This window comes from Thalia democratica, chromosome 6, assembly GCF_965202585.1.
Source record: "Thalia democratica chromosome 6, ktThaDemo2.hap1.1, whole genome shotgun sequence".
In the NCBI taxonomy this organism is placed as follows: Eukaryota; Metazoa; Chordata; class Thaliacea; order Salpida; family Salpidae; genus Thalia; species Thalia democratica.
This window is the reverse complement of record NC_139170.1, coordinates 17,176,658-17,191,759: the sequence shown is the minus strand read 5'-3', so window position 1 is coordinate 17,191,759 and position 15,102 is coordinate 17,176,658. Positions and strand designations below refer to the sequence as shown.

Genomic DNA, 15,102 nt, shown 5'->3' with positions numbered 1-15,102 from the left:
AGTTATTAATTTTTTTACTTCAAAAAAAAATCATTCTGAACACAATTTTTGAAGCAAAATGCAAACTTATCTTTGTGCTTGGGTCACTCACTACTCCTGTTTGATATTTATTGATCATAGGTATGATATCAAGTTGAAAGTTTCTCAAAATCAAGTTTACAATAAAGATTATTTGTTTATTTGTCAAAACCAAATCTTACTAATAAATTAGTTTTGAACATAACTGAACTATATTTATTATTTGTAGTCTCCATTTTTTTACTGTGCTACAGTTTTTAAAATTGCTCTTACTAAAAAATCTAAGTTATTTTAAAGTACACAAGTAGTAATAGTTTAAATTTAGTAAAACTTTTTGATTTAATATTTTTATTATCAAGACAGGGTTCGTACCCGTCAGGCTAAATCAGCTATTTTTAAAGACAAAAGGTCAGTTTAGTATTTGGCAGTTCAAATACTTTAAAATTTGCGAATATTTTTTTAACAAATTAAAAAAAATTATAATAAATTAATTATAACTTGTGAATTTTTTTTTTGAATAATAATTTGTAAATGTTAATATTAATTTTACTAAAATTAATGCAATGTTGGCAAAATGTTAGCACTTTTCAGTACAAATGTTTGAAAGTTTCTGAATTTCTAAATGAAATTTTAGTTTTATTTTGTTTTGAGTAGATATTCTAACTTCCTTGCCAGATGTGTACTTTTCAGATAAATATACTGACTTCTTTGCAAGAAATTCTTGAATTCATTAGTTATATAAGGGCGATATCATATAGTGAGTTACGCTTTAGTTAAAGTTTAAAAAGTTTAAGGAAAGGGAGCTTTCTGAAAATGAAGCATTAAATATGTCTGTAGCACTCAAATAACAGTTTAAGTTCCGAAAACTAATTATGATCTAATTTGCATATCAAATTATGTAAATATTTTAAAATGAAAAGTATAAAAATTGTGCTAAAAAGTTTATGCAGTTATAACTAATCTAATAGGTTATGTCGTTTCATCTGGTTGCAAGCCTAACTGGAAGCCAACCAACAAAGGATAGGTAAAATGTCAGTCTAAATTTTAAAAACTTTGCGTACGAACCTTGTAAGTTTTAACTGAAATAAAAGATAACTACCAACCACAAAATATTTTAGTTGACTCAATTTATTAAGATTAGTTAATAAGAAAACACTAAACTAATTACTTGTATTATGTCCTGGAAGGGTTGTATACAACTAAGATTAGATTACATTAAGTAAGTTTTAAGACTTATACTATATTAGAAACGTAACAATTTTTTTTTTGGATGACATTAATAAAATACTTATGAATTTTTTTTAGATTTTTTTAATGTAAACAAAAACTTTTTAATCAGAACACATTGATTTTTATTTCATAATAAGCGATAAATGTTTTATTTAAGTAATTATTTGTATATCACCACTCACTAGTCTTATAGACTAGTTAAAAAGAAATAAAATTTATTATAAGATTTTAGTACTACAAAGCTGGTTTTGGCTCTACTAAAACTTATAAAAAAAGTAGTAAAAAAAAAGTTATAAGTAGTTTGTTGAATTTTTTTTTTAATCAACCGTAAAGTTTAAAAATCTAATACATATTGTAGGAGTTTTCTTCAGAATTAACTTGTTTTTTTTTTAATTTTAATTTTAAAGTATACAAGAAAACAAAAATTTATTAATATCTTAGAATATCATTATGTAAATTTTAAAAGTTTGTGATTTTTTTGTCTGATAAGTATTAGAAGCTATAAAAGTGAACTTTTTTTAGAAATTTATAAATTAATAATATTTTGAAAATAAAATAGTTGACAAAGAATTCTTATGTGATTAAAAGAATAATAATTTAAAAAGAGCTTTTTATTGGTTAAAAAATAAAGCAGATTTATTAATTAATGAGATAGTACCTTTTTTACTTAAACAAAATAATTTTTTGAACCTGAAGTTTAAATAAGCTTTGTTATAGAATGTTCCTTATTTTAAATAGGTGCGAAAATATTTTTATAAAAACTTTGTTGCTAAATGGTGTTTAGATTAAATTAGTAATTAGTTAGTTTTAAAAAATGTATGTTAATAATAACAGTTTTGTGTACTTGTGATAATTGATACAAATTAAATTGTAAGTGTTAAAAGTAACCTTTACAAGCTTAAGAGAAAAAAATATACACGAAATTTGGAAAAGTAAAAAGCACATGAATTACGTATAACTTGAAAAAAGTTTGAAAAGCATTAGAAAAAAAAGATTAATAAAAAAAATACAATTTTACAACTTTTTCCACAATATAATGGAATTGTGTTTTATGTCGTAGGTGTTTATTTTTATTTATTTTGTTTGTTTTAATTTATTCCTTTAATTACATAATTTTGACCTTACATATCTCCTACCTTACTTTATTGTGCTTTAAATAAAGCTCATTTTGAAAAAGTTATAACGCATTTTCAATGTAACTTTTAAAGACAACTGAAATTATTAATTTTAATAAATTACTTTGTAGATTTTTGTTTGAGCCTTTATATCTTTTACATCATAGATTCTAACGAAATAATGTGTTTGATACTACTTTAATAAAAGAAGACAAATCTATGTCTACAATTTATTCACTTATCAGTTAAGTTTTACTGTAGTTCTACAGCTCTTTAGGATAGTTGTGAAAAACGATATAACCGTTAGGAATGGGTAGTATGTGGTTACATAACAATTCAAATTCGGACAACTCAAATTCCGACAATTCAAATTCTTAAAAAAATATTAAAAAGACTATATCTCAAAAGTAATATAAATTTGAAAAAAACAATACATATGTAGATCTTATTAATATCTACAAGCCACTTTTATCTTTTTTGAAAAATCTAAAATATTTTTCAAATTATTTTAAAATTATTAAAAATAACTATTTTTTTTTACTTTAATAAAGCTATATCTCAAAAAATATTTAATTTTTTGCAAAAAAAATGGCCTGTAGATATTAATATGGTTTATATATGCATTTTTAATTTTAGACAAATATACATTACGTTATTATTCTTAGCCGTTTTTAATTTTTTATTAAGAATTTGAGTTGTCGGAATTTGAATTGTCCGAATTCGAATAGTCGTGCACCCGTAGTATGTATACCTTATCGTTATTCTTTACATATTCCTTAGCTTGTTATATTTTAACAAAACTTTTAACAGTTGATAAAACTTACCATTGACATATTTATTACAGTCTTCTTTACATAACTAACTAGACACATAGTGTTGAGCCCTCTAATTTATACAGCTTTCTAACATATGTAACTATCAAGACAAAATAGTGTAGGGTTTATAATTTTTTTCAGTTTAAATTATGATACAATTTTATGTAATTATACTGTACGTATTTGTTTTATGTTTTAATATATTTTTTTCTTCACCTTTTTTTAATACATGTAGTTTCTAATGTGTCATTATAACTTTCTTCGTTTAAAATCTATTTATAAAGTCTTAACTGAAAATTTATCTCTATTTATGCAAATATATCAGTTGATTTCGTATAGGACAAAAAACTGCCGTGCGTTCACTTTGACTTGTGAATTATTGTTGGCACTTCAGTTTATCTGTAGAGACTTTTTACGATTGTGCTTTCAAAAAGCAAACTAAATAACATAAAACTTATAGTAGGCGTTCAATTGATCAGTGTAGCTACACATGGCTTATTTTTTTGACACTCAAACCAGCCGGATCTATAAAATATTTATAGTCTAGATTCTAGAAGCAGAATAACAATATTTATTTACTGAATATTATGTTTAAATCGGTTAAAGACACAATCTATTTTTAGTTTGTGATTTTTCTACGGCATCAATAATTAAAAAAAATCAAATGATTGTTTAGAAAAATCTACAAATTTTTATTGTACAAACTATAATTTTAATTTGCTTTCAGGTTTAAAACTCCTCTTCAGTAAACTTTCAGTAAGCCTAGAAAAAAAAAGTTACTAAAACTTTTTTTTGTTGGCTTAGTTTTGTTTCAATTTATTAGAACTACTCGTTTATTTAGTTTATTGAACAACAAAAAAAAAATTTGGCCCTAGGACGTGGTGCATAAAAAACTTTTCGGTTATCAAACTTTGTTATTTATAGATTATTAGTACTTTTTATTTATAATTTATTATTTTTCAGTTAATTTATTTAGTTTATTTACTTCATTAGTTTTTTTTGTTTTTTTCTTATTTTAATTTTTTATATCAGATATACTTTAGAAAAATATTAATACAAAGTTACTAGCTAAGATTTATATAATTTTATAGTACTATCTAAAGTGTAAAATGTTCTTTCTAACAATAATTTAATCAAATGTCGAAATGTTTTTCAACTTTCTTTGTTGTTGCTTTTTTGTTAGAATTTTTCCACTACATAAAAGAAAATAATCTAAGTCAATTTTAACAAATAAAAACTTAAATTTAATAGACAAGTATTTAACAATTATGCGTAAGTGATAAACTAATAAGTTTTAAGTTTCTAATAATTACATAACAAAACTAATTTGATTGTGTTGACTTGGTTTTTTGAAACTTGTTATGAGTAAATAAGTTGAAAACTTTAATCAAGTTTCGGTAAGCTAAGGGCCTGATTTAAGAAAAAAAATGTTTGCGGATCGTTAAAACTTTTAAAATTATTAAAAAATAGCAACAAAGTCTTTATGTATTTGTTTTAATTCATTCACATATACTTGACAAATTAAATAGTTTGCCGACCCATTTTTAAAAAAACTATAAGTTATAAAAAGAATTTAAGTTTCTCTGTTTGTTAAAATGGAAAAAATACTTATTAGCTTTTTAATTTAAATTTTTAAACAAATTTTATTATCTGTTCGAAATGATTTAAAAAAATTGTTCTAAAATGTTACAAAATTTATTTAAAGCAGCAAAAAAACAATTTTTGATGAAATTTACTATGTCTATTTTTTTAGTTATAAAGCATACTTGTAATATTATTCTAAAATAGTAAACAATATATCTGCAAAACTTTTTAGATGTTTAGAAATAATACTAAGTTCACAAACATGATAACTAAAGTATATTAGTTCATACAGTGGTATGTTTAAAACCTAATTTTTAAAGTATAATTAAAAAAAAAAGAAGGTATTTTTCAATAAAATTAGGAAATAATTAAACGTATTAACTATTTAGTTGTTTTTTATCTTTTGTTTAAAAAAGTTATTCACTTAACGAAACTTGTTACTTTTATACATAAATCTCGTAAACTGCTACATACTGTGCTGAAGTAATAAAAAGTTTAAAAACGTTATGATTAAAAAAAGCACTTAGTTTTATGTATATTTATTTAAAGTCATAAAAAAAAATTTAATATTTAATTAATTTTACAACGGTTAAATACAAGCTTGATTTAATCGTTTCTACAAGTTTATGCTTTACTAAGGAGTTAAAAACCCTAATGACCAATAATGCATAATAACCAACAAAACATTGTTTTGTAAGTTGTTTTTAAACTGAGTTATATGTTTGGTATCCATAGTGCGATATGATTTGATAACCGAAAGATTTATAGGTCTTTAGAAAAAAAAAATTGAGCGCTTTGTTTTGTTGTTGATAATTTCTAATAATAAATGATCTTACTAGATGCTAATAATTATCAAAAAGTAATGATCAATGAATAACAAAAACAAGAATGATTTAATAAGTAAAAGAAAGTGTTCACAATTTGTTCAATTACTTTAAAGAGTATATATACTTTAATACTAAAACACAAATATTTTGCCTGTCGTTACCTAAGTTTCTGAACATAATTTTTTATGTAAATAGGCGGTGATAAAAGGTATTTGCAAATTTAACGCAAACAAAACTTTTAAAAATTTCGAAACAAATAGTTTGCTAAGTAGTTAATGAAATTAGAAAAAAGGATTGCAAAGGCATTACAGTCTTTATAAATTATTCAAGTCTTTTATGAAAAGTACATTTTTAAAATAAGTTGTATTTTAATAAGGCATAAGATGTTTTTGCATTATATGAACAAAGATATTTTAACAAAAGTTTCACAGTTTTTTGTTACACTTTTGTATGCTGCTTACTATATTTAAACAATTGAAGCATATATTTTGAAAAATAGTTCATTCGTATAAATGTTTCATATTATGCAGGTTAATAGCAGCCATCAATAATTTAGTACGCTTCATTAATCGCATACTTTTAAATCAGTAAAAGACTGCTTCGGGCTACTTTTTCATACATTTCGTATTAACTTTTATAGACAGAACAATGTAGCTCACGTGATAATATAAGTTTAAGACCAAAGGAACATTTCCATGTAAATGTTGTGTTTTTTGTCTTGTTTAACAACACAGAGCTGTATTAAAAATGGATGTTATATTTAATATGGATTTTTTTACTTTTTGTTTCTTTCCAGAAATGTTTTTTAGTATTGATTTTGAAAAAAAACAGGAAACTATGAAATAATGTTTGTTTTATTAGCCTATTCAAACATTTAGCTTTCATTATACGTTTATACTAAAATAATTTTGATTGAATTTTCATTGTAATGTATATATATAATTGTTTTGTTACTATTTTTTAATCATTTTTCAGAAAATGTTATGTTTTCGCCAGTAATGAGTCTGGCACCAACAATTGAAAGTTATCCGACCAAAATGCTACCAGTAAAAGTTTCAAGCCCTGCCTCTACATTATCTAGAAGCTCAACACTTGACGAGTATTACAGGTTTTGAACTTTTATTCAGATATAGATTTTGGTTGTAATTTTTTTAATTATTTAAAAGTAAAACTAGCTTAATTAATAAAATTCTTGAATTAGATTTTATGATGCTAACAGATTCAACTAAATTATTCAGAAACAAATAAACTACTTTATTTTTTGATATAAATTTAATATTTTACAAAGGTTTTTTAATTATAATTAGCTGTAAAAATATATCAGTAGTTATCTTTGTTATATACAGTAATATAAAGCACTAAAATTATTGTTTTTTCAAGCTTAAACGCAAGATATGCAAGAACTAGCACTCCTGATCAGTTCAGAGATATGATTAAACGGAATGCTAGAAACAATAGTAAACTTGAGTTTCAGAACTCTGAAAACTTGTCAACAATAAGCAAATTGAGTGAAGAACAACAAAAAGATAATACAAGTTTGTTTTTGAGAGATTAATTTCAAACCGAAATGTTTTAATAATTATGATAATTTAATTAGATATTGGAAATTTTACTTTACAAAAAGCAACTTTGAATGTTACTGATGTTAAAGACGACGAAAAAGAAATTAACACAGTTTTGATCGAAACAATGACAAAGGTATTTATAATTCATTTAATTGATGTTTTAGATAAAGAAAAAAATGATCTGTTTTTATTTTTTTAAGAAAAATAGTTTAAAAACCTACTTATGTTCAACGTACTTTAGTTTTGTCTTGTAAATCCAATGTCATTGAAAATTGTGTTTAACAGAAACAAACTATATTACAATTTTACAAGTTTATTTTACACCAAACATAATTATTTTTCGTTTAATGTTTTACGTAAAAATTTAACAGCTGAAGAGTTTAGTTATTGAAACGCGAATTATAGACGATGTAGATGATGAAGTATGGTTGATGGACTTTGTTGAAGAATTGCAAGTTCATCTCAGCGATCTTTGTAAACGTGGTTTCAAGGTTGTTTTTTTTTTTGAATTCATGTTTTATGATAAGTTTTTAATTTTAAGTCTACGTAGTTTTATCAGTTCACATGAAACAATAAAACTCACTTTATTTAATTCAACTGCAAACTTACTTGAACAGAAAAGAGGTAGGTCAGCCATCAAACAAAAGAAAATTTTACTGCAAGTTTGCGAAGACCTGATTACTTATTTGGAGAAAAGAAGACAGTATGCAGATGAAAATAACAACGGTTGATTTATTTACTCTTTTAATACATAATTAACAAAGTTATTTTCATTGTTACATACTATTAAAAAAGCAGGCATAAGAAAAATAAAACTTAATATAACATTATTTTAATGCAATTAAATTAAATTAATACTTCCAGTTTTGTATATTATAAATACGGCCATTTTCGCTTAGACAAATCAAAACAACAACCACAATCAAACTTAAACTGTACTTTAGGTCACAGTTTATTTAGTCATGTGATCATATTTTGACTTATATTAATTTGAGTTTAAGCAATTCGTTTTGTCGCATCAAACTTATCTTCATTTTTATAGGTTTACAAAAAATTCAAACATCTGCTTAGACTAATTTCAATTACTCCTTTCTCTGTTTTAAAACGTATAAAAACAGTTTTAGTTTTAGCTTATAAGTTTTTACTGGTAAAAAACACTAAAAATTAACTATAGAAAATACACTTGGAAAAGCTAAATGTTTCTTATTAACAATAATAAAATCGTTATTTTATTTAGCTAAACTATTTTATTCTAATTTAATGACTAAATATACTTAAAGTATAAATAAATAAAAACTTCAATTTCAAGCAGTTGTTAACTTTATGGCAGAAATCTACAGTTTAAAACTATAACTTTTATAATGCCAGATTTTTTGTACTGAATATATTAAACTTTCATTTCAATTTTGTATACACTATTTTTTTGTGAATAATTATAAATATTATTTACATAAAGGTGAAAGCTTAGAAGTTGACGATGCAGTTACCAAAAACAATAACGTAAGTGATTGTTTAACTTACTTTTTAACTTTTTTTAACGTAACTTATTTAACATATCCGTACTAAAAACTAGTTTTTATAGATTAAATAGTTTAACAAGTTTATAGTTTAATAAAATATCACTGTAAAAAATAATTTTAAAATATATATTTTATTTTTTTAAAAACTGCTAATTTTTAAAACCTCTAAATTACGGTTTTTAAACTATTTGTTATAGTTTTGCAAACAAAAATGCATCTCTAAATCTATTCTATTTTAAGATTTTAAATACATACTGCACATGTTTTTTAAAATAAGTAAATGGAAATAAAAAGTTAGCTAAAAAAAACTTTACAGAACAGCGTTTTTAATTTCTTCTGGAATTTAAATTGTACATTAAATTTGTTTTGAATTACTTAAGATAAGTGAAGATTTTTTTTGGTTACGTAAGGGAAAATTTTAACGTAAAAATTACATTTTCGAAATTCCATGATAACTTATGTAAAATAAGATGCAATCTAAGTTTATTTAAGTTTTTAAAATTATACTAATATTAAGAATATTTTTTGATAACTGGAAAACAGTTTTTTTAAATCAAGTTATTAAGTACGAAATTAAGTTTGTTTTTAGCTTGTAATATACGATATAGTACTCATACAGATCAATTTATGTAATGTAACTTTAGTTCAAATAAAAAAAAAGTTTTATAAGTTTTTATTTTCAAGTGTAAAGTAGATTTGTAAAGTTTAAACTGTTTATTTATAGGGAGATACAAGAATTAAAATTCTCTTGAAAACACTCGACCAGTGTTTAAATAACTTGAAAGACCAATTGATCAATAAAACTAACGAGTCTGATTTGGAATCAATCAACAGTTTCAATCGATTAAGTCTTGCAAATAGGTTTGCAAATAGATAGATAAATTTAAAACTCTGACTTTACATTTTTTTGTAATAAAACGCAAAATTTTAAGTTTTTATTAACAGTTTCTCTAATTTTTAGAACATAAAAAAACAAGCTTTTAAATTAATCCAAGATATACACTTTAAAAATAATACTTAACATTATTCTAGGTTGCTCCAAGGTCAGTACAAGGATGAAGTAATAAACTTTCGAGGCAATGACGTCATAACAACGGATGGAAGCTTAATTTCCGGTTCGTGCGACTCCGACTTCCAGCTTTCGATGCGCGACGGAAACAAGCTTGTTACCATCAGTGTCACGGACTATGACTTCGCAAAGAGTGAAGTAGAAGAATCGATGAATGGTTATGACGAGAGCGACAGGAACTATGACGTCATTCAGAACTGCGACGCGCAATCGTATCTGACGTGGGATGACGCGCAATCAACGAGTTTAGTCGATGAAGTTTCATTTGAAACCATGGCAACTCAGTGCGATCTGCTCAGCCCGGAAATGTTCAGAGTGTGCGAAGATAGAATCATTAAACTTAAGGTTTGTAAGCATTTGAAAAAATAAATGTAAAAAGGGACGACCGTAATTATCAATGTTTGTAAATAAAAAGACAAGTTTAATAAAAAAAAAGTTTTATCTTTTCACTTAACTTCTTATTCATTTCATACTAATTGATATTACTTACTTATTGTGAAATAGGCACAACTAAACTTAAAAAAAAATTTTTTTTTAGATGTGTCCTATATTTTATGAAATAGATTTTATCTGGCAATTTTAATTATATTGATAAGTTTAAGTATTTATTAGTCAAAGCAAATAATACTAAAAACTTACAACAGTTGATCGACTAAAAATATTTGGTTATATCCTTACTATAGTAACTTTAATTTTAGTAATTACGTTACGGTATGTAATTTAAATGAAATGAAATTTTACAATTACAGGCAAACCTAAGAAGACTTAGACGTAACTTGATACGAGCAAAAATTAAAGGCAAGGATAAAAACAGGCATATAATTGCTTTGCAACATCGAATTAAGAAGATGCAACTAGAAATTGAGAAGGCAAACAATGAAAAACTTTCTTTAGAAGATGAAATATTTACACTTCAAGAAAACGCTATAAATGAAAAAAGGTCAAAAATAAGTTTTAGTCACGATAATGAACTCCTTTAAATACAAATGCTTTAATAATTAAATTATGAGTTTAATCTTTTTTCTATACAGCCATATTAAACTTTTATAAAAGTTTATAAATGATTAAAATAGTTTAATCTAAAATACTTTCAATTTAAGATCTTCTTTATAAAAAATGCTTAATTTATTAAATTATAAAAAATATAACTTTTTTACATAGCCTTGTTTTAGTTTGATACAGGTTTATATAATGAATAAAACACTTTAATCAAAATTTATTTTGTTTAAGACCATTGAGTATTAGTTAAAAAACTACTAAACACAAATTTCAAATATTTTGTAGAAAAACAAATATCAAAAACATTTTAAAACCTTATAAAAGATGTAGCTTTATTAGATGATAAAAAGATAAACTAAGTAAAGCCATAGTAATGAAGTTTTTTTACTTCTTTAGTGTATGTGGTAATAGTAGAATTTTTTGATATATAGTGATAAAGATTCACAAGTACAAAAGCTAGAAAAAAAAGTTGATGAGCTTAAAAACAAACGCAAAAACGAAAAGAATAAGATTAAAGAACTAAAAAATGAGGTAACTGAATTTTTTCTCTAAAAACTTATCTAAATGAGTAAGATCTTTTTGCTATAAATAAGTCTAGGTATAAAACTTATAAAGTGTTTTACACAATGTTATTAAAAAATTGATGTTTTCAAAATTTGCTATCATTTAAAGTTGTATCTAATATAATTAAGTTTTTGAAAATAATAAAACAAAAACTGATAAGTAAAACTACTAAAAGTTAAAAGTTCAAAATACTGCACATTAAAAACATTTTTATTAGTTATTTTAGTAGTATAAAGATGTATATATTGTCCTGGACAAGACGTTAAAAGGTATCCGTGGTGTGCGATTCGATAACTAAAATATTCTTCGTGCACCAGGTTCTAGGACCAAATATTTTGAGCGTCTTTTTTATGTTCAACAAACTATAAATTATTAATAATGGGTCTTGTTTTAATAAGTTTTTATTATTCTTTAGGTTGCAGATTTAAATGTAAAAAATGAAGAATTACATCTTAAAAACAATGTTATCAAACAAGAAAAAGAAAAAGCAGAAAAAATTGTACGTTTTCTCAAAATTCTAACTTTAAAAAACTTACTTTTTATTTAATATTTGATACAAATTGTTTTTTTTTTAATATTTTAGTTTTTACTAATGCCTAATTTACTATCAAATTCAATTTATTCAGTAATTTTGTAATATTTTAGAGTATAACTTAGTTTTACTTATCAGTATATAAAATAAAATTAATTATTTGAGAGACATAATTTATTCAAACATTGTTTTAAGAAAAGTAACTTAATTCTAGCTTCAGGAAATGTTACAGTCAGTTGAAAAAAACAAAAAAGAAAGTCTAAAAAGTGACCTTGTTACCAAAAAAGTAAATTAATGTTATTTTTACGGTTTTAGCTTAGTATTTTTAACATCAACTAATAGTTATTATTATCGTTTGAATATAAATGTGATAATTATAGATGATAAAGTAATTATGAATGATAGTTATGATAATATATAAATTTATAAAGCTCACTGAAAACTATCAAAAATATATTTAACCGTTGTTTAGACTCAGACTAAAAAGATAAAAATGAAAGAGTTCACGTGTCAAGCAGATGTTACAGAGGTAATTTTATTAATTGCTAGTCATATATTTTTTTAGTTTTCTATTTGACTTGCGATATTTGTATAAAGTAAAGATTGTAGATATACTTTCTTAATTAAGTGGTTTTGACAATATAACGTTGTTATATAATTTTTAGTTTACCGTATAGTCTTGTATAAAACAAAAAATTTCAGAGTAAAACTTATGACGAGAAAACTCCGTCTACTTCAGATTTCGGTTGTCAAGTCGAAGATACAGTAAGTGTTTTTTCTGAGAAGAATGCAATGTAGTTCTTCTAATAAATTTTTTTGTAAAACTTTCAATGATAGTTTAAATAAATTATACTACTAAGTTTTTAAGAGTAAATAATAAATAATTTAAAACAATAATCAACAAAAAACATTTATTTTACTTTATATTATTTAGGTATACAAAAAATCTATTACTAGATTTACTACTAAGATAATTACTGAAATGAAATTTAGTGTATCTAAATATATATAATATATATTTTTGATAAAATTACGATTTAACTTTTTTAGTCATACACTCATATGAAAGCATACGACTTCTATGCTAAACAAGCGAGTCAACGGGCAAAAATGTTGATCGAAAGAGGAAGAAAGTTTCAAAAAGAAACATTTGAAAGAGCTAGGAAAGCAAGAGAAATTAGATTAAACAGAAACATTGAATAATTAAGTAAATATAAGTATCCTACAGTGTACGACTGAGAACAAAATGTATAAATTATTACTAATATTATAAATTTAATTGTTGAAATGAGTACAATATCCTTTTAAGAACGCTTTTCACATTGTATCATATAACGTACTATTAAACTTTTTTACATTTCTGTTATTTTCTGATCATTTTCATCATTTCTGTACAAGTCACTTTTCTTGCCATTTTCTGTATAATAAACTTCATATGAGCATAACTGTAATACATTTATCCATATGTGCTTGTTTTTTTTTTATTAAGACCCTTAAACACTTGAGTTTTTTAGTTTATGTTAAAAAAATATAAGTTTTGTCACTCAATAGCTTAGTTACAAAGTTAGTATTTGATACTTAAATAAATGTAGTTATACTTAAGAGTAGTGATTTTTACGGTGTGTATATAAAATTTTACTGTTCAAAGAAAATTATGTAAGGTGAAAAAAAAATGCATTTTCATTTTGACCTTTTTTTTCAGAAAAAGGCTAATTAAAACAAAAATTAATAGTTTATAATATTTTGTTTATATATTAAGACACTAAAAACATAACAAAATGGCGCTGTTATATAATACTTTATATGTTTAGAGTTTATATAGTCTAGTGTGCATATAAGAATGATTATAAAATATGGTATTTTTTAGCTTACAGCTCTTCAATTTTTCAAGCTTATAAAATATCATAAATAATTTTATGCAGAGTTTAATAAGTATTGAAGAAATTTGTATGAAGGCTTAGTTCGGCTTTCTAAAAACAACTCCAAGTTTTACTGTATAGAGCATTATAATTTTTACCTTCAAGTTTTTAGCTAAAAATAGTTTTACATGTCGCAACTATCACAAAGAAAAACTGTGCGAAATTTAAGACGATTTGAAGATAGTTTTACGGAAAAACAGTTCTTGATTAAAAAAATCTATTAACTTATCAAATTAATGAAATAGTATAAAAAATTAAAAACCTCCGTGAAACTTTCGGCAAACTGTCTTTAATTCTGCTCAATGTTTTTTTTTCAAACAATCGCAAATTAAAAATGTGAAACTATCTTAAGCAAAAACGTGAAAATACAAATTTTAAGGTTTCATACAGTAAACATTGTTTTTTTTTAGGAAACCGAGCCAAGCCTTCCTTAAAATTTCATGAACTCACATTAAACTTTGACGAGGAATTTGTAGGATTTTTCATGAATTTAGAATAGTAAGATCTTAAAGTTACAAAATATTATACTTTATAAGCACTCTAGTGCTCATTCTTATTTTCCTGTAATTTACTGTTCACAGCTTTAAAAAAGGTTGAAGACCCCGTGATAAACAGTATATAAAGTTTATTTAAAACGTGTTAGTTTAGCGCTTCTTTAGTAAAAACTTGCTATTAACTGAAACGTTTGAAAACATTTTTTTTTGTTGAAAGTTTTCGTGTTGCTTTTTAGTATAAGATTTGAAAGTTAAGTTTCTTATTGAGAGTTTAATTCTAAAAATAAAGCAATTAAAACATTTTATAAATTTTAAAGATAGGATTATAACAATTAGCTTTGTTAACTTAATGTCAAATTTTCACAGGGTTGTGAACTAGTCTTCAGTTTTGAAAAGTAGCCATTTGTTTACCAAAAGAAAAATTAACATTTTTTTATCAAAAACTTTTAATACTGTAACAAACAATATAACTAACAATTAAAACATTGTGATTTTAAAAACGAAGTAAAAAGAACGAGGCTCAAATAGGATAACAAAACATTTTTATTATAGTTACCTGAACTTGAATTTCGTTTAAATTTAAAAATTGTAAATATTATGTTTATTATACTCGATAACCGAAAGGTTCTTCGTGCACCAGGTCCTAAGACCAAATATTTTAAGCATTTTTTTGTCATTTAATAAACTTTAACTAAAACAATAATAATAGTTCTTAAACTTAGACCGTCAATTATCTAATCTTGACAAATTTTGATATGAAAGAAAATTTTTCACTAAACTAGACTTAAACAAAAAAGACTTCATTATTTTTTAGCTTATTGAAAAATCTATAATTAAATAATATTTTGTAT

At 23.8% G+C, this 15,102-nt stretch overlaps 1 protein-coding gene across 1 annotated transcript; it reads left to right on the top strand.

Moving 5' to 3' along the window:
* Positions 1–6,568: 6,568 nt before the first annotated feature.
* Positions 6,569–13,277, top strand: LOC145838028 (uncharacterized). The gene is made up of 15 exons (XM_082945550.1): positions 6,569–6,697; positions 6,970–7,124; positions 7,187–7,287; positions 7,526–7,645; positions 7,772–7,880; positions 8,611–8,654; positions 9,399–9,535; positions 9,707–10,088; positions 10,493–10,683; positions 11,174–11,273; positions 11,722–11,805; positions 12,053–12,124; positions 12,311–12,367; positions 12,541–12,603; positions 12,889–13,277. Exons 1-15 carry the CDS (start codon positions 6,573–6,575, stop codon positions 13,039–13,041), a joined length of 1,893 nt encoding a protein of 630 aa, XP_082801676.1. The 5' UTR covers positions 6,569–6,572; the 3' UTR covers positions 13,042–13,277.
* The last annotated feature ends 1,825 nt before the right edge of the window (positions 13,278–15,102 follow it).

Bases quoted from the DNA above. Each gene is read 5' to 3' on its own strand.
- LOC145838028 (XM_082945550.1), top strand. From the start codon at position 6,573: ATGTTTTCGCCAGTAATGAGTCTGGCACCAACAATTGAAAGTTATCCG. The intron at 12,125-12,310 runs GTAAATTAATGT...ACCGTTGTTTAG, and splicing joins GTGACCTTGTTACCAAAAAA to ACTCAGACTAAAAAGATAAA. The intron at 12,604-12,888 runs GTAAGTGTTTTT...TAACTTTTTTAG, and splicing joins GTTGTCAAGTCGAAGATACA to TCATACACTCATATGAAAGC.